We start from the raw sequence: 18,952 nt of genomic DNA, 5'->3' as shown, positions 1-18,952 counted from the left end.
TCATTCTATGCACTCCCTGGCTGTCTTATACTTCGAAGCAGTGAAGAAACAGATCCCCACAACCTACCATTTGAGTGTACGTGACAGTGTTTTATGGCAATGCAACAAGCTCAAACACGCCCAAGATTATTTACTAGCCATACCCATTGCCGGTTTGAATCAAACCCTTGGACCCCGTCATTTCAGATGCGTTCTCAGCTATCGACTTGGCATCCCGCTTTTTCCCGAAGGCAGTCATTGTCCAAGCTGTAATAAGGAGATGGACATATTTGGAGACCATGCCTTACATTGTGCCAGCGACGTAGGACTCAAATTCCGACATGATCTGGTACGTGACATTTTTATGGATATATGTATCAAAGCCGGAGTCGCAGCACGTAAAGAAGCAGCCTTAGGTTTTCTGTCAGATGAGAATGCTGCTTTGAGGCCCGCTGACTTATTGTTACACAACTGGGAAAACGGCAGAGATACATGCTTCGACGTCACAGGAGTTTCTCCCTTCACTGGGGAAATTCGTTCTTTCACCCCGGGCCAAGCTCTCTCTAAGGCGATTCTCCGTAAACGCAACAAATATTTAGTGAAGTGTGAGTCACACGGATATGGCTTTCATATTCTTGCTTTCACTACATTGGGTGAACTAAGCGAGGACACGGTGGCTTTTGTAAAGAGGATGAAGAACTGCCTACCCCACAATGACGCAAATTGTGGCACTGGCAGCTTTCTTTTCCATCGTTTAGGTATTGTAATTCAAAAGGGTGTTGGTTCTCAGCTTGTAGCTAGGTTACCAACACCTTCCATGTAATATTACTATTTTTCCTATTTTCAATAAAAGCCCTCAAAGGCACGTTTCATAAAAAAAAAAAAAAAAAAAATAATAATAATAATAATAATAATAATGCTATCGTCAACCTCCCTTTCTGTCATCCTAATGAGTTTATCGGGAGATATCCACCGCCACCTCTTGCAGAGAAGATCTTCCATTTCTCAGGCCAATCTATGTCAAAACTAAAAACCCAAGCAAACAACGAGTGTCGAACAAATAAGATATCAGCCTTCCAATCCTTGTCTGCCCTTGTTTGGAGATCACTAGCTCGAGCACGTTGTTTACTAGAAGATGAAGAAACATCTTGTACGATATGCATCGATGACAGGTGGAGATTGGATCCTTCAATGTCCAGAGACAACTTCGGATGTTACATGAACACGCTAGTTGTTAAAACGAAGGTAAGGGAGCTACTTCACAATAACCTTGGTGCATCTGCTTTGGCTCTGCATGATGCTGTAGCTGGACACACTGACGAAAGCATTCGGAGGTGGTTTAATGATTGGAAGAAAACCCCCAAGATTTCTCTACTTGGACCGCAGTATGATCAGTGCACTATGCTCGTTGGAGGCTCACCAAGATTCGACGCTTATGGATGTGATTTTGGTTGGGGAAAGCCCATGGCCGTTCGTTCCGGGTGGACATTTAAGTTTAGTGGCAATGTGTGGGCATATCCAGGTCGTGACAGCAACGGAAGTGTGGATCTTGAGATCTGTCTTTCACCAACAACCATGTCCGCACTTGAATGTGACGAAGAATTTATGAACGCAGTTACAATCAAGGACGCATTTTAGAATTTATGCACTTTCCATGGAACCAAAAAACAGAAAAACAAATAGGTTCAAAAGTTGTAGTAGTTTATATTCCCTCCATTTTCAGAAAAGAAATACTATCACTTTTTCAGTTTGTCATAGCAAAAATAAGTGCAATCATTGTGTATCGAAATGACGGAGATGAAAGACACACAGTGTATTACTTATACCCTGGTGTTTTAACTTTGAACTGTGGCATTGTTTCTACTAGTTGCCACCGTCAGGATTTTTTCTCCCAGGAGAATTTCATAAACAGGCTGCACAATTGATTCTATCATGTAAAAGACTAAACGGCCGTGTATGCAACAGTTTAGACATGAACTTTAACAACCAAATGTCCAAGGATATTGATAACCTTCGATGTGGAATTGACTCAAGTAGGAGGAGTAACATTTAATTTGCCAACACTTGAGTATATTTTATTCTGAGCTGCTGTCTAGCAGACTCTAGCTCTGCCTTGCCACTCACATTTTATAAATCGGGTAGTCATCCATCGAGGTAGACTTAGGCATATATCTTAATATTATCACTAAAATTGACCAAGCCTAAAGAAAATTATTCGCCTTGTACAATTCTGTATAAAAGCTTTACTTTGGACGGTCTTATCTTGACTCTTGCGTTCAACTTCAGTTTTCTGCCAGAAGCTTAATTAGTTATAAATATGAGAGTTGTAAATGAGTAGCCGTCATAAGTCATGTCATAGCTATAACTTAGACCGAGAGCTATAGTTACCCTTACGCATATCTGTCAGAATCTAACTCAGCAGATGCATAGAGATAGAGTTCATGAGTGGTCATCCAGTTAAAGGGATTAACAGTTTAGTTGACACTATACGGTACATAATGCTTAGTTGACTATTTTTTCTTACAACAATAACAACGACACCAACGAGCACCAGAATACACAAAGACATTGAAGAGCTCTAGGTATTAGAGACCATCACAGCTGTGTCGCTGACAAGCACAATTTTCCTTCCCAACATCGATGGAAATACAAATAGGTTGAACCTTTCCCTTCCCTGACCACGTCGAACGTTTCTGAATCAGATCGTTTAAGAAATCATCCAATTTCTCGATGGTGACATTTGGCATAACAACAATATGAGCAATATTTCCCTGACAAGCGAGTTGCCACTTGTGAATAAGATCTTCATTTTGTGGCCTTTCAAAGACAACAATATTGCTAAATTCATTCAGCATGGCACCTATCCCTTCAGCACGTAGACGGTCTTTCAAATACTGGGCATTCGTGAGGCAAAGTTGGACTTCTTTTTGAATCCCACAATAGCCTTTATGGTTCAGTGCATACCAGAGGTAAATTGGTGCATGACCACTGCGACCACCCGTGATTGTGGCATCTCGGGAACCTATGTACTCAACATTCCTTGAGAGAGCATTGATGTGATCTAATCTTGTTATCTGAACACCACAAGGCATTGGACATCCAACGAACTTGTGGCCGGAAACACTAATACTCCCAATTGGCTTCTTAAATGAGATTTTTGGAGCCTGCTTAGTGTCCAGAAAAACATATATAAGCAACAAAAAAAAAAGATTGACATGAAAGCAGATCGACAAATTAACGCATATAGATGCTCTCGTAGTCTCTTTAAATATACTAGAAAACTTCTGTACTTGCTTTGAGAGAGAGAGAGAGCTCACATGTTTAACAAACGGCATCATCAAGCCAAATAGAGCCCCATCACAATGAATGTAGAACCTGTCTTCGGAGAAACCAATTGTTTTAAGGGTTTCTATTACAAGATCGAGATTGTCAACACCTCCTTTAACAGTGGTTCCTGCAAAAGATATGTAGACATGAGAGCTCTACTGATTCAAATGGATGGAACTTACAAGAATCATCATGAGGACAGCAGCATATACCAATGGGCCAATGGCGCACCTATATTGACGTTAACTACAGCTGGGTTGTTCTTGTTATGCAGTAGTTTGGCTTTGAAATCTGCATAATCTATTTCCCCAGAGATCAGAGTGTTAACTTTGACACACTTCATTCTGTACATTCGCGCCGCTTTAAAAACAGAATAATGTGAATCTTCTGAGGCATATAAAATTCCATTAGGAAAAGCTTCCCTCCTGACGTCAAATATAAAAAGTTAGTTTGACAGTGCTCAAAATGAACCCAAACTTTCAAGAAATACACGAGATGGAGCTATGTTGTAAAAGGCGCTCTAGGCGCCCAACCTTGTGGTTTTATAATTTTCCTTGGGCTCCCTAGGCGCTATTCTTTGGAACACAAGGAATACTTTATTCTGAATCAAGACATAAAATACTTAGCAATTTTGAAACGAATGGGTGGAAAAATTGGGATTTCACTTGGAAAATAAAATGTTCCATACTAATGGATTCGGGGCCATAACCATGGGCTCCAATGCACGAGATCTTGTAGCACTTACCAATGAGGTCCTATCCATTAGTATTACACATAAGAAATCCATTCTAGACGCCATAACCATGGGCTCCAATGCACGAGATCTTGTAGCACTTACCAATGAGGTCCTATCCATTAGTATTACACATAAGAAATCCATTCTAGACGGGCTTGGCACCTCGCCTGGCCTAGCGCCTAATACAACACATAAGATGGAAGTAGAGTACTCACCCTAAAAGAATACCGTGAAAATTTCCTTCTGTACCACCGTTTGTAATGTATCCCCAATATTCATGATTTTCTATTTCCCAGAGTCGAGCAAACCACTCTAACACACCCACTTCGAACTTCCTGGAATGAACAGCATAGCTGCTCTCAATAAAGGGATCACCACAGTTGTTGATGTAGAAATTTTGCAGCCTCGAAAGAACACCATAATCGAAGTCCAGATTGAAAGGGAAACCTGCATGACTCATATATAAGTTTAGTGAGAGTGATGCAAATTGAAGGAACCACTTTTTCTTTACGTACACACCTAAGTGATGTTTGGTCCTTTCAGTCATACAGCTTTCGTATATAGCAAGTACATTAGCCATATACGCTTCTCTTTCCGAAGTGTTTTCTCCATCCTCGTCAGGCTCAGTAACGGCATGGGGAAAGATTGTATCAACGATTTCTTTCCCTGTTACATTTTCAGCCAAAACAACTGCAGCAAAATCCTCCCGTAAAGATGCACTTGTCCAATCAAATTCGTCATACGGTACAGATACTTCAAATTTAGCTCCAGGCACCCCAACACTTCCAACCATGATTACTGTGAAGAATGTGAAAGAAATGTGGGAGAAAAGAAAGAGATAATCATGAAGAATGCAAGAGCATGTGAAATTTTATATAGCTGCGGTTTTGCATACGACTTTGGACATATCTGAACTATAAAATTAAAATAAGTAGTGAAATAAGCTAAACATGATATTAGCCGTCTACGTAAGCGCTATACTTTTTGCTTCTTAATCACCCAGTTGATCAGTTAAACTATTGGATTAACACTCCCGTCTTAAACTAATCAGACGACTTATATTTATTTTTCCTCTTTCAGTTTCCTTTTGATCAAAGTTAACGGGCGTTGCTACTATTTTAAGTTTATATGACTGCGCCTCTCATTTTTGCGGTGGTTCCCCTTTTGTTAAAAGCTAGCAGGCTTTACCACTATTTTTCTCTTCTAGTTTCGTTTTGGTTTTTGATCATTTGTAAGTGTAGAGTAATAGGATATTTTGAATACGGAGGTCAATAATTATAAGAATTCATAAGACGGCACTATGATTCTGGATCAAAAAATATAGAGGATAGGTTATTAATACATACGCAGTATGTATTGATTACTAGCTATTTATGATGGTAAGAGTTCAATAAAAAGAATGTTATTTAATTTTGAAAACTATTAACCAGTGGACTTTTCGTTATAACAGTCTTTTCTTAATTAAGATTTAAGCATCGCACTTTGTATAGGTGGCAACTGGCAAATACTGCTCAATAAATCTTCTAGAATCTAGTTTCTTACTTTACCTGGATGCACAATAATACACCAGTGAAAAACCTACTCATTGTTACCATTTCTTAAGTGAGGATCATGCATCACATTTCCCTCCTCCTTTTTACTTAAAGGGTGTCCAACTAACGGTTCTTTCTTTTGGCTGAGCATGATCAAAAGTTTTTCTATCCTTATATCAAGTCAAAAAGATATAAAGATGCACACTCCTTGTACTTTAAGCTCACTCTTAATGATGGGGTGTTACCATGATCTCTACTGTCATATTTTTTCACCCCCAATAATACACAGTTACTAGCTAGTCGTTATATATACAGGGATTGATGTAAGGTCTTCCTAAATCTAGCACGACATACAAAGGCTGTACATTTCGGGCTGGACAGTGGACATTCCCACTGTTGTTGAGGATCCTCAAGCTCAATCGTAATTTCAGTGCCTAGAGAGTAGACACTCAAATATTTCATCGTTGGACTTGGGGTAAGTAGGTTTGTGGAAGCCCGAAGTAGGCATGCCGGCATGCAACAATTCCAACTTGGAAAGCCCGCCCGCCTTTGAGGTGGAACAAGTTGACAACGTCAAGTCTCCAACAACTCTTCTCTAGTCACTGTGCAAGTGAGGGAATAGATGCTATAGGGAAGCCTTCTATTAGTAAGGGGTTTCATTTTCACTTTCTAACGCTTAATAAGAAACGGAAATTAAAGTACTCTTCATATTTACAAATTAATTTTTAAGATTTAATTTTTAGCACAACTAATATTACATTAAATTAATTCAATTTCCTGAAAGGGAGTTGACACTTACTCAGTAAAAACATACTAATTCACTTTTATTATTCAAAAAAATACTAGTTAAGTTTTACGAAAACAAACTAACATCACTTGCAGATAATTTTACAAGAATAAATAAAATAAATAGTGCATTAAACAAATGAGGTGTCTTTAAATAATGTTGTCATAATGTAAATGATGCAAACAACTAGAAGATGCCTCAAAACTAATATTTTTTTTAGAATTTATGGAGCTCACCGATCAGCCACAAACATGTGATAAAAGTTATAGTTTCGAAAAATTCGAAAATATCGACTATACTAAGCAATTGTCTATCTGATAGCGATATGATGGAAACGATAATTTGTGCCAACAACCTATAAGTCTTAACTTTCTAGGATCCTTTAAGATGCTGTGATTTGAAGATCTAGAGTTCTTAGGTCAAAAGTGGAAACTGATTACTAATTAGGTGAACTAGTTTGTTCTCTAAGAAAAAATGACCGAAAACACAGTTGCCAGTTCACCGTTTGAGTATTGGTGTCAGTGTGACATGTTTTAATCTTCATTTCACTATTGATCCACTTTTAGTCATTTGGCCCTCGGTTTAACACAAACCTAATATTGGATGACCACATAGTAGAATGTGCATACACCCCGACCTAAAAAGACACCAATGACCACTACCAAGTACCAACAATTGTTGGATTATATATTTATTTTTGAACCGACTAGTTTGGATGACTTCACTGAATCTAACTCATTATATCTCATTATATCTGACTCAAATAATGGATATATGTCCAACGAGTAAGACAATAAAAATAAGAAATTAAAATAATAATTCACATGAATCTATTCCAACATGTGTCAAACAAAATCAGATATAAAATGATATCCGACTCAAATAAGTCCAAAGTCTAAATCAGATGCATGGATCAGATTGACGTAAAACATTCCTATTTCGAGTTAGACATCATAAAAATAGAACAAGAAGTGATCACACATCTTACTCAAGTTAACTGCCAAGTAAGGTTTAGATCACGAGTCAGATCCAATGAAACATGAGAATTTAGTTGTGGAAAATCAGTGTACCCCATAACTAAAATTCGTCTTCCTAACAGCAGCACACCTGACTGACACCATTCGCAACTTAAAAAGGTCGTAATCCGTGTGTAGTATTCATTTCATTCATTCGCTAGTTGAAGAAGTAAAAGAAGTAGAACAAAGACTGGGTCTTCAGCAGTTATGGATTACCAACAAGTGGAAGAAGAAGAAGAAGAATTGAATGGAAATTTTAATTCCTATTCCTATCATCATCACCCTAAGAGAAAAAAGAAGAAGAAACTGTAGTAAAACCTAAATCATCATTGCCTTTTTTTTACTTTCATCATATCACTACTTTACTTCTCAATTTCTCTTGTAATTCAAGCAAAATCTGAATAAGTATGACCAGGAGCTCACTGATTATAATAATTTGATGTCAGTACTTAGTACAGACACTTCTTACAAGATCTCTAGTGTTTCTTCCTGAATTGGGGTTTAATGAATTCTATGATGGGTTACTTCTGGGCTTCTTTCTGGTTTAATTTCCTTCTGATTCTTCACAGATTTTCTGACGTCTCAGTTGCTGATCAGGATGGTATGTTTAAATTCCAGTATCCTCCACCATTTCTATGTTATTATTATTATGTTCATCTTCATGTATCTTGATTTATGGCTCTTTTAACAGTTTCATTTTATTGATTAGTTTAACTTACTTAATTGACAATTATAATGCATTCAGTTGGATTAATTGCCTGAAATGTAGAGATTAATACTAGCCCAATATTGTGTCAATACACTAAAATTGACTCTGGTGTAATTGTCAGGTTTTTTGAGTTTGTATTGTGGCCGAACATCGGGTTTCACTGATTCTTCAAACATCTCATGGGTTCCAGACAATGCATATGTGACTACAACCAACACAACTAACTTGAATTTCATGGATGTTAGTTCATCATCATGGATTCCGTTACGGTTCTTTCCGAATTCTAATGATGTTCGTGCGTGTTATAAATTGCCAATGCAAAATATGTCCCAGTCTGACCAGGTTCTTGTTAGACCTCAATTCTACTACAAGAATTATGATGGATTACAGAAGCCTCCAGTGTTCTGGGTGTCTATTGGGAGGGCTAACGTTGCAACTGTGAACCTGAGTAGTTCAGATCCATGGATTGAAGAGTTTATATGGCCTGTTACCAAAGACACACTCTCGTTTTGCTTGCACGCGCTGCCTGGTGGTGGTTTTCCTGTCATTTCTAGGCTTGAAATTCGTCCACTTCCTCAAGGAGCTTACAAAATTGGCATGACTGATTCTCTGAATAAGTCACTAAGGAAGAAGTACAGGGTAAATTGTGGTCAAAACAATGGATCAATAAGGTAAGTCAGGATGTTTCTCTTTTCCTCAGTGTTTTCCTAAAAATTAGTTATAAATGAGGGATGAAACTAACCACATGGGATCCATGTTTTCTTGTCTATATTAGTCTGGTTGACTGACTTCTGTAAGATTTCAGGTATCCTTTTGATTCTTACGACCGTGTATGGGATGTCGATCAAAACTTTTCTCCTTCTCATTTGTCAACTGAGTACAACACTCAACTTCTCATTAATACATCTGGCATTATGGAGAACCCACCTGTTGCCATTCTTCAGACAGCGAGAGTACTTGCAAGGAAGAACGACTTGACTTATGACTTCTCCCTTGATACGTTGGGAGACTATTACATTGTTCTTTATTTTGCTGGAATTTTGCCCGTCTCCTCGGTGTTTAATATTTTAATCAATGGAGAAGTTATGAGTACTAACTTCACTGTGAAGAATTCGGAAGCTAGTGTCATCTTCTTTGTAAAGAGTGGAATCAAAACCTTGAATATCACTTTGCAAAATGTTAGCTTCTATCCACAAGTGAGCGCCATTGAGGTCTATGAGCTCGTTGACATCCCTTTGGAGTCTTCTTCAACCACAGGTATATTAAGAAATATGCTTACATTTTTCAGCTTCATCGAAAGTGAGCTTTCTTCCAACTGTGAATAATTCACATCATCTTCGTCTTATCCTTTTACACGTGATGCAGTCTCAGCACTGCAAGTTATTCAGCAGTCCACTGGATTGGATTTGGGATGGGAGGATGATCCATGCTCTCCAACGCCATGGAAGCATATCCAATGTGAAGGAAGTGTAGTTCGTTCACTGTGAGTGCAACACATTTTGACCAGTTCAACTATCTTCGCCAACTTATCTCATTATTTATATTTGTTTCTGTACCCACTATCCATTTGTTTTCTTTTTAGGATGCTTTCTGACATTAGTTTGAGAACGATCGGCCCTATGTTTGGTGACTTGCTAGATCTTACAACACTGTAAGCTCTTCATTTGCTAACTGATATTTTTTTCCCACATCCGTTTTATATTTTTTCGGTAAAAGGTTTTGAAATCATCTAGCCATCTACTTATTTTCTTCCTCGTATGCACTCCAGGGATTTGCACAATACATCACTTACTGGGGAGATACAAAACTTGGGCAGCTTGCAGGAACTTGAGAACTTGTAACTTTCAACTCTACATAATCAAATTGATCACTGGCTTCTTTAAGTTGAATGCAAAAAATTAAAATCGGATCATTTTTATGTATTGATCTTGCAGGAACTTAAGTTTTAATCAGCTCACCTCCTTCGGTTCTGACTTCAGCAGCTTGACTAGCCTGCTAACTCTGTAAGTTTCTAGAACCAGCGGACAAAAAAGGAACTTACTCTCCATTATCTCGATATTATGCACCAAACTTGAATTGCAGTGTTATTATCATCATAAAATATACAAGACCTGTTCATTTGGCCGGGGTATGCAAATTTGAACCTCTCTTTTTGGTTTTGTGTGAAGGGACTTAAAGAACAATACTCTACAAGGAACAGTTCCAGATAGCGTGGGAAACTTAAAGTACCTACAATTATTGTAAGTTTGGATGTGTGTCTGACTCAATTAGCAACCTCTTTTCTGGTAAAATGATTCCTTAAAATAATTTGTATCTTTTGTGCAGAAACTTGGAAAATAATAAGCTTCAAGGCCCCCTCCCGCAGTCAGTAAACCGGGCAACATTGGACCTTAGGTATACTTTGGTGATTCTGGCTCTTAGTTTTTGGTGTTCGGCATCTTATCCATCTCTTCTGTGCAGGACAACTGGGAATTTGTGTCTTTCCTTCTCCCATTCAACATGCAACGGTCTTTTAGATAATAATTCACTGGAGACACCTCTGGTTACAATAGTCAGCAATAAGAAGCGGAAGGCCATCCATGATCGGAGAGCTATTATAATTGGTTGTGTTGTGGGAGTCTTATGTGCCCTCTTCTTCATATTACTTATTGGCTACTTGTTCTGGAGGAAGAAAAAGGAATCTGGAATCACTTCGACATCACGTATGTAATGTTTAAAGTCTAATTCGGATGTCAATACCATCCACTGTTTCACTCATACCACCGTCTTTCTGATGTTTTAGTACCAAAACTGGATATGCGGAATTGGAACGCAGCTAGAGTTTTGTCTTACAAAGAGATTAAGACAGCTACAAGAAACTTTAAGGAGATTATAGGTCGTGGTAGTTTTGGTTCTGTCTACCATGGAAAACTTTCAGATGGCAAATTAGTAGCTGTAAAAGTGAGGCTTGATCGAAGCCAACTTAGCTTGGATTCCTTTGTCAATGAGGTCTGTAATCTAAACCCTTTCAGATTTGTGGATATTGTTAATTTGCTGATTAGTTAAGACTAGTGAGTGGCTTGTAGATTCTGTTTCCCATTTTCTTTGTTTTCTTGCTTTGTTTTTTTTCCCCTTCTAACTATGAGGCTGTACAGGTGTATCTTCTGTCGCAAGTTCGCCATCAGAACCTTGTGTCCTTGGAAGGATTTTGTTATGAATCAAAACAACAAATTTTGGTGTATGAGTATTTATCTGGTGGATCACTAGCTGACAATCTTTATGGTATATGATGCTCAATGGTTACCTCTCAACACTGTTGTACCCCATAGCGTGTTCCATTTTTTACGTGATATTTTCTTCATCAAACTCTGACTCTCATCTTTTCAGGTCAAAATCACAAAAAAGTTGCACTAAGCTGGGTTCGTCGACTGAAAATTGCTGTTGATGCTGCAAAAGGTAATGAATTTGATTTGTCTAGGATTGTATAGCAATAATGCAATTAGTTAAAGGAAACCAGGAATTCTGCACTGTCCGTCCCTTATTGTCAGCCTTAGTATAAAAGTTCAAGGCTGAAGGTGGTGTTATATTAAAAGATGGTTAACATTGGCAGTGTTTTAAAGCAGACGGTGCTGGGGACCTGTTGCTTAGATGGTTTCAAGTAGTAGGTACCTAGTTGGTGAACTGAAAAGCTGTGTAATTGGCTTTGACCTAGAGGTTACGCCATTACATTGACTTAGCAACATGTATAATGGATAAATAACATGACTGAGTATAAGTGCGCAAATATCATACTTTAACATCTATCTGTCTCTTATCTCTTTGACATCTTAGACCAGTTATATTTCCCGACTAATTTATAGTTCGTTAACATGTCATGTATTAACATATTATTGTTTTGATATCCGTGGTCTCTAATAGGTCTGTATATATTTTCCGGTGAAATGTTGTTATATCTATGTTGAGTAGCTTTCCTTCTTGGTTTTGATGTGTATTGCCCAATATCTGAATTCCAATAGAGATGATGTGTTCAATTGTTTTTCGAATTTATCTAGAAACAGAAATATTAAATAGCAAGTTGTGAAGAATTTTATTTTTTTACGAAACAATCTCAAACAATTTTATATTATCAATAAAATTAAATATATCTCAAAGATGTTGCATCATTTTACCAATTTGGACTGTGTCATCAGCACTTTCATCTTTATCAAGAATTGGAAGTTTTGACGAAACATCTCTCTGTGGCAGGTTTGGATTATTTACATAATGGAAGCGATCCACGAATCATACACCGTGATATTAAGTGCAGCAATATCCTTTTGGATTCGGAGATGAATGCCAAGGTCTGTGACTTTGGTCTTTCTAAACAAGTGTCAATGGCAGATGCAAGTCATGTGACCACTGTGGTAAAGGGCACTGTTGGTTATATCGATCCCGAGTAAGTTCTCCCCAAAAAAAAGTTGTTAATTTTCTAAGCATGATCCACAAATAACTTGCTGTGTCTTCTATGCTCAGATACTACTCAACTCAGCAGTTAAATGAGAAAAGTGATGTGTATAGCTTTGGTGTTGTGCTCTTGGAGCTCATTTGTGGGCGAGAACCCTTGACTCATGCTGGCTCTCCAGATACCTACAACTTGGTGCTATGGGTAATCTCAAAATTCTTCTTTTCTTATTAAAAGTTCCATTCTTACGATGCAATTCCAGGCAGCATGTCGCAAAATTCCTGTTTTGAAGTAGTTATAATATACCATCTACTTAAAATCCTGTCCAGTTCATTTGCTGGATTTCCATGAGTCCATGACCTGCTTTTCTTGACCGGGAAAAGGCGAGAAAGGAAAAAATTAAACTGACATCGCGATCGAACTCAGAATAGTCCCATTCTATAGTTGCACATGTTTGTTTCGTTTGTGCTACAAGGGTTACACTTTGGCAATTTTTAAGTTTGGAAAGTTCATTTCTTAAAAAAGCATGTGATGAGAAATATAGACAATGATGTCCCTGAAATGGGTGAATTTAGTCTGACCCCTTGATCCCATATAGGTGTTGCCTTCGCAGTGCATGTTTTGAACTTTACGTGGTTTACGACAAAAACTATAGGTTTGTGATTTAAATGTAAGAGGAAATGGGTGAACATGGAGCTGGCCTTTTAGTCATTGTACCAGTTCAGTTTTGTATTTAGAGTAACCTCATATTTGAGAGCCCAAAGTTGCGTTGAACTGTGTCAATTTATGGTCTTTGACAAGTAGAACAGCCCAACAAGTCACTCATAATCATAATTTTGGGCATACCAAAATCTTTCAAGGCATACTGAATGAAGACAAAAAAGGTTGTTGAATAGCAAAATCAGATAACCCCTTAACCCAAAAAAATTTTAATGGCAGATCTGCCCTTTACGTATTAGTGTTAATAATCTTGATTAGTGATTAAATATTTTGTTTAGAGATTAAGATAATTTTCAGAATTATAAGAGTTGTTTAGATGAAAAATATGAGGAAAAAAAAAATCAAAGTTTTGGTTTGGTTAAGAAGGAGAGAAAGAGAAGGAGAAAGTGAGAAAATTATAATTCTTGATTCAATGGAGGATGAGGAGGGTCATCTATCATCTAAAAAACCTAGGAAAATACACATCAACTACACCAATGATTCCCAAATGGCTGATTTCTTAGATTATGAATCATGGTTCGGCGAAACAGGTTGAGGTTCGGCTCATAGAGATGAACGGTTCGGCTTACTGAATCTGTTTACTGCATGCGCCGAACCTATAATTTCCAATTCCCACCCTTTTGCTAGACACTAGTTCGGCTTATATGAAAGTTTCATAGTAAGCCGAACAACATCCTGAATAGCCCGGAATAAAATCATTACTAATTCGGCTTACATATCCAAATTCGTATGTGCCGAACATAATTTTTTAATTTCTGGGTTGAAATATTGTTACTGGTTCGGCACATATGGAGAATATCGTATCAGCCGAAACCTCTTATGTTCAAGGTTCGGCACATAATATGATTATCGTCTGAGCCGAACATGAATTTGTTAATTTTTGGGTTAAAATATTGTTCGCGGTTCGGCACATATTGAGGATATCGTATAAGCCGAAACCTGTAAATGTTCATAGTTCGGCACATAATGTGATTATCGAATGCGCCGAACCTGAAGGACAAATGATTCGGCGTGTAACTAACATTAGAGGATAAGCCGAACTCTGTAAATTCGGCACATAACTGTTAAGCTATTCATTAAAACATGAAATTGACGGTGTCCATAACCCAATCCCAGCACCATTAAAAACAAAGTTCAGCACCTTAAAGCAAAGGTGTTTGCAACACCATAAAAGTGTACTTAAAACTTAAGAAAAAGTGTACCATAAAAGTGTACATAAAAGGGCATTTAACCACGACCCCTCTTCTTAGTTCCACGACCACCTCTTCTTCCACCTTGGTCTTCATCTTCCGACGCATCATTACCGGGTTGGACGGTAGCACCAACTTGGCTTGTACCTTCACCAACTTGTCGAGACCTCTTAGTGGTAGGCCTTTGTTCGGGTTCCTCGGGTCCTTGTCCTTTGTTGATGATTGCATCCCACTTGTCGATGAGGTATTTTTGTTCTTCCACGGTCATTGTTGTTTTGCAACCAAGTTTGGCCTTCATTTTCTTCAACATCTCCCTACCCGCGGCAACCTATTTTTCATTTGAGAACAACTTATAACCATGAGGTTGAAGACATTTTTACCATAACTAATATATGAAAACAGTATAAAGTGAAGTCATTCTTACCATAACCTTGAAAGCCTTGACTACATCTTCGGAAGTAGACTTGTTGGTGATCTTGATTGGCCTCGCCTTCCCCTTATCAGATATCTTTTGCCTTTTCTTATTGATAATGAAGGGATGAGAAATTTGGTTATACCAATCCATATAGCCCGGATCCTCTTCACATGGATCATCAAGTAAAGGTGTTAACTTGGACGCATCTAATGTGTGATTGTCTAAATTATTCCAAAACTCAACGGTGGGATCAGGATCATACTTTGGTTCCCAAGATGAAGTGGTGCTTTTAGTTCCCTTACCACTCTTTGGTAACAACCTGAATTTCTCGTCAAACAAAGGAACCTTTTGGACACATCCTAATTGACGGAGTACTCGCCTAGGATCGTATATAACATAACCACCGGGATACCACAATGGCCCATGATACATACCTACCGGCATATCCTCATCTTCAACAACTTCATCTTCTTCATCTTCATTCTTATATGGTTGAAAAGCGACATCATCAACACCAAGACAGTCTAACGTCTCTCTCAAACTTGCCACCAACTTCTTTTTGTTCTTTTCTTGGAGTCCTCGTACGCGTACCGTGCTGCAGTTGGCTCAGTATCAACATAATCGACATCTTTCTCAAATACTTTGGCCAAGTTCAAAATTGGGAAATGGTCATATATCCACACCTGCGTCCAAAGAACCACATTAAAAAATCAAAGGAATTGAACTGATAGAAACAAGTTTTACTTGGAAACATCAAAGTAAGACTAAAGTTTGCAAACTCAGAGAACTATTCGGCTTATATGGATCAAGTATTATAAGCCGAACCAAGTAAGAAAAAACTTCGGCTTAAAAGGTTTTATGGTTATAAGCCGAACCATACTCTGAACTCCCAAAAGTTACCTGGAGCAAAGTGAAGTTCCCTCCGATGTTTGTACTTGTCAACCTAGACGCGGTGGCAAGTTGGTCCAGCAGGTAAGCGAGCGTAGCCGTTCCCCAAGCAAACTTGTTACAAGTTTCAAGATTCTTTACCAATTGGAGATAATTAGCATTTACCTTGTTTCCGGTAGTGTCGGGAAAGATGTCTCTACCAAGAGTATAAAGCAAGTAGGTAGTTCCGGTTTGCTTCACTTTGACGGGATCCATTATCAACAAACCTTGTGTGACTCTTTCCTTTGTGTTCTCAAACTCCCTTTTCAAGTTAGTCAACTTGATCTTCTTATTCTTCTTATTTCTTCCACCTGGTATGAAAACGGTATCGACATCTTTAACTAATCGACAAAACTCCAACTCAGTTTTCATTGAACCCCAACCAAGGCATTCCAGGTACAAATTGTATAGCTCATCCCAACTCATGTCATAAAAACCAGCATCCACACTTACACCCCTTGCTTTAAGACATGTAATCTTACTAGCCTCATCAGGAGTGATTGACATCTCTCCAAAAGGTAATTGAAATGTGTAAGTTTCTGGACAAAAGCGCTCGGTAAATGCAGAGGTCGACACATTATCATATTCCTTATGTCCATAATTGATAGCAGGCCATAAAGCACTGGCTTGTACGTAAGCAATCACCTCAGGAACCTCTTCATCAAGACTCCATTCCGCTGCCCTCTGGTGTCTCAATACTCGGACTGCACGGTTGTGATCAGGAGTTTCATAAATTTTCTTCACCCAAGAATCGGCATAACCAATCAACACATTTCCTCCATCTTCCGGAAGACCATGAGGCAAACCATCTGATCGAGGTGTAATTACGTCATCTTCATCAGGAATGTGTAAACCAGTGATCCGTCGATCATCATCGTTCTTCTCTTTCTCGGGTTCTGCCACCTTCTTACCTTTCTTGTCTTTCTTGGGTTTTCCTTGGGGTTGTGTTTCTTGATGAACTTCTTGATTATCATCAACTTCTTCATCTTCAGCTATTCCTTCTTCTTGTCTTTCAATTCTTACTTGTTCAGCTTCTTCTTCTAAAATTCCTCCTCTAGCTCCCGCTCCCAATTTTTTCTTACCTCCTCCTCTAGGATCCGGAGTTTTAGAAGTAGAAGGTGTTACCTCCATCTTCTTCCTCTTTGTAGCTGCATTGGTCCTGACACAAGTATGAAAGTTATAAGACTAATTCGAACAACAAAGAGATTTGGAAAGCCAAAAACTTGTAAGAAAATAAGAAGGCTCGGCTTACCCGAAATAACACATATGAGCGGAATCATGTCTTGAAATTTTTATTAGCTTACACAGAGAGTGGATCGGCTCATACCACAAAACAATTATAAGCTGATCCCATATATTCGGCTCACAACCGATACCGTCGAATAAGCCGAATCTATGATTATGAACTCAAACATGTATTCGGCGCAACATGATATAATATAAATAAGCCGATCCTACACACTTGTAAAATTTATGAAATTTTAACAATAATATTCGGCGCAACACTAATACTATCGATTAAGCCGAATCTAGACTTATGAATCGAAACCTTTATTCGGCGGAAAACTAATACAACCATACAAGCCGATCCTAAGCACATGCAAAAATTCTGAAATTCAAACAACAATTATTCGGCACAAAACTAATACTACCATACAAGCCGATCCTACGCACATGCAAAATTTCTGAAATTCACAAAACATATTCGGCACAAAACTAACACCATCGAGTAAGCCGATCCTAAATATAAGTCTCTGTGTCACCAAGTTCGGCTCAAAACGGATTTCAGATATACGCCGAGCCGTTCATATGCACTTTCATGGTTCAGTTTCAAGAACAGCTCGGCGCACATCTAAGATTTGTTTTGCGCCGAACCATACCCTGTAACCGCCGCAGAAACATGATTTTGACGAATTAAATCAATCAAACCAATCAAAAACATCAAATACGAGATGGGTTTGTAAAACTAACCTTCTTATTCTCATTTGTGGAGTTGGTTCTTCTTCAATCTCTTCTTCCGGTTGATTTTGTGGTTGATTTTGAGTTTCTTCTTCACTCTCTAAATCTTCTTCTTCTTCTTCAATGGGTTGTTCAATCGCTCGATTAGAACGAGATACTGGCTTACGGCGAACCATTATATAGATGAGTTTAATCGTCGACTAAATTTTCACGAATCGACGATTAAATTTCCGCGATGATACGATGAAAAAAAAAGGAAGAATAAGGGTTCGGCTGTTGTGGAGGAGGAAGAAGAAGGGGTTAGGGATATGAAACTGATTTTGGTTTATTGATTATAGGTTTTTGTATTAGGGATAGGGATAGATTAGTAGTAATTTAGAGAATTTAAGGGCATATAGGTAATTGAACCACCCCATAGGTACCCCTTATAAGGTCACCCAAGTTAGGATTAGTCCTTTGTATGCCTTGAAAGTTTTAGGCATGCCCAAAATTAGTGTTCTTTGGAAACTCTAATGTCAATTTCTTGAGTTCAGGAGAGCTTTAACAAATTGAGTTCTTTATAGCTAATGAGTGTGGAGAATACTTGATACGTTACATAAAACTCTAGTTATATCCAGCAAGTATGGAAAGCGAGTTCTTATTGCTGGTAACTTGATATAATCAGCAACGAAAAGCTTGAAACACAGTGAGCTGTATTGTACAATTTTATCAGACATTTTCAATAAACTTTAACTGGAATATTTGCTTGCAGGCGAAACCTTATTTGCAGGCTGGTGCTTTTGAGATAGTTGATGAGAGAATAAAAGGAAGTTATGACTTGGAGAGCATGAGAAAGACCGCCTCTGTTGCTTCAAGGGCTGTAGAGAGAGATGCATCACAAAGACCAACAATGGCTCAAGTTTTAGCAATACTTAAAGAGGCTTACAGTATTCAGCTTTCCTACATATCATAGTGACCAATTTAATTTTAGGAGCCCTTTTGTTCATGTTTCTATGGTTACCTTATAGAATCTACAGAAAAAGTTGAGAAATGTATTGGTTGTAGCAGTAAGCCTGATATTGTAGGAAATGTTGCTCTTTTTTTTGGCATACCTTTCCCAGCATTTTTGCATGCCCATGGGGCACTGGCCTCTTGTTACCACAGAGAGCCCTAATCTCACACGATAAATGACATTTGGTGAGATTTTAGACCATTTTCAGCAAGTGATTTACGGAAGGAGAAGGAACAAAAAGATA

General features: G+C 38.2%; 3 protein-coding genes across 3 annotated transcripts; 2 read left to right on the top strand and 1 right to left on the bottom strand.

The window, feature by feature from the left end:
• Nucleotides 1-996: 996 nt before the first annotated feature.
• LOC113279785 (uncharacterized acetyltransferase At3g50280-like) lies at nt 997-1,617 on the top strand. Its single transcript, XM_026528451.1, has one exon. It carries the CDS (start codon nt 997-999, stop codon nt 1,615-1,617), a length of 621 nt encoding a protein of 206 aa, XP_026384236.1.
• Nucleotides 1,618-2,564: 947 nt separating this feature from the next.
• LOC113279784 (serine decarboxylase 1-like) lies at nt 2,565-4,835 on the bottom strand. Its single transcript, XM_026528450.1, has 5 exons — nt 4,562-4,835; nt 4,258-4,489; nt 3,538-3,731; nt 3,297-3,433; nt 2,565-3,143 (listed from the first exon to the last, which is right to left on the bottom strand). The coding sequence occupies exons 1-5, from the start codon at nt 4,833-4,835 to the stop codon at nt 2,565-2,567; spliced, it is 1,416 nt and encodes a 471-aa protein (XP_026384235.1).
• Nucleotides 4,836-7,554: 2,719 nt separating this feature from the next.
• Nucleotides 7,555-18,808, top strand: LOC113283043 (probable LRR receptor-like serine/threonine-protein kinase At5g48740). The gene is made up of 16 exons (XM_026532193.1): nt 7,555-7,978; nt 8,208-8,757; nt 8,892-9,343; nt 9,452-9,569; nt 9,669-9,737; nt 9,855-9,923; nt 10,021-10,089; nt 10,255-10,326; nt 10,412-10,480; nt 10,547-10,788; nt 10,869-11,074; nt 11,221-11,347; nt 11,453-11,521; nt 12,311-12,500; nt 12,578-12,710; nt 18,469-18,808. The coding sequence occupies exons 1-16, from the start codon at nt 7,882-7,884 to the stop codon at nt 18,667-18,669; spliced, it is 2,733 nt and encodes a 910-aa protein (XP_026387978.1). The 5' UTR covers nt 7,555-7,881; the 3' UTR covers nt 18,670-18,808.
• The last annotated feature ends 144 nt before the right edge of the window (nt 18,809-18,952 follow it).

The sequence above is a fragment of the Papaver somniferum genome, chromosome 5, assembly GCF_003573695.1.
Source record: "Papaver somniferum cultivar HN1 chromosome 5, ASM357369v1, whole genome shotgun sequence".
NCBI classification, from domain to species: domain Eukaryota; kingdom Viridiplantae; phylum Streptophyta; class Magnoliopsida; order Ranunculales; family Papaveraceae; genus Papaver; species Papaver somniferum.
The sequence above is the reverse complement of the archived record's forward strand: the minus strand, read 5'-3'. Positions and strand labels throughout refer to the sequence as shown.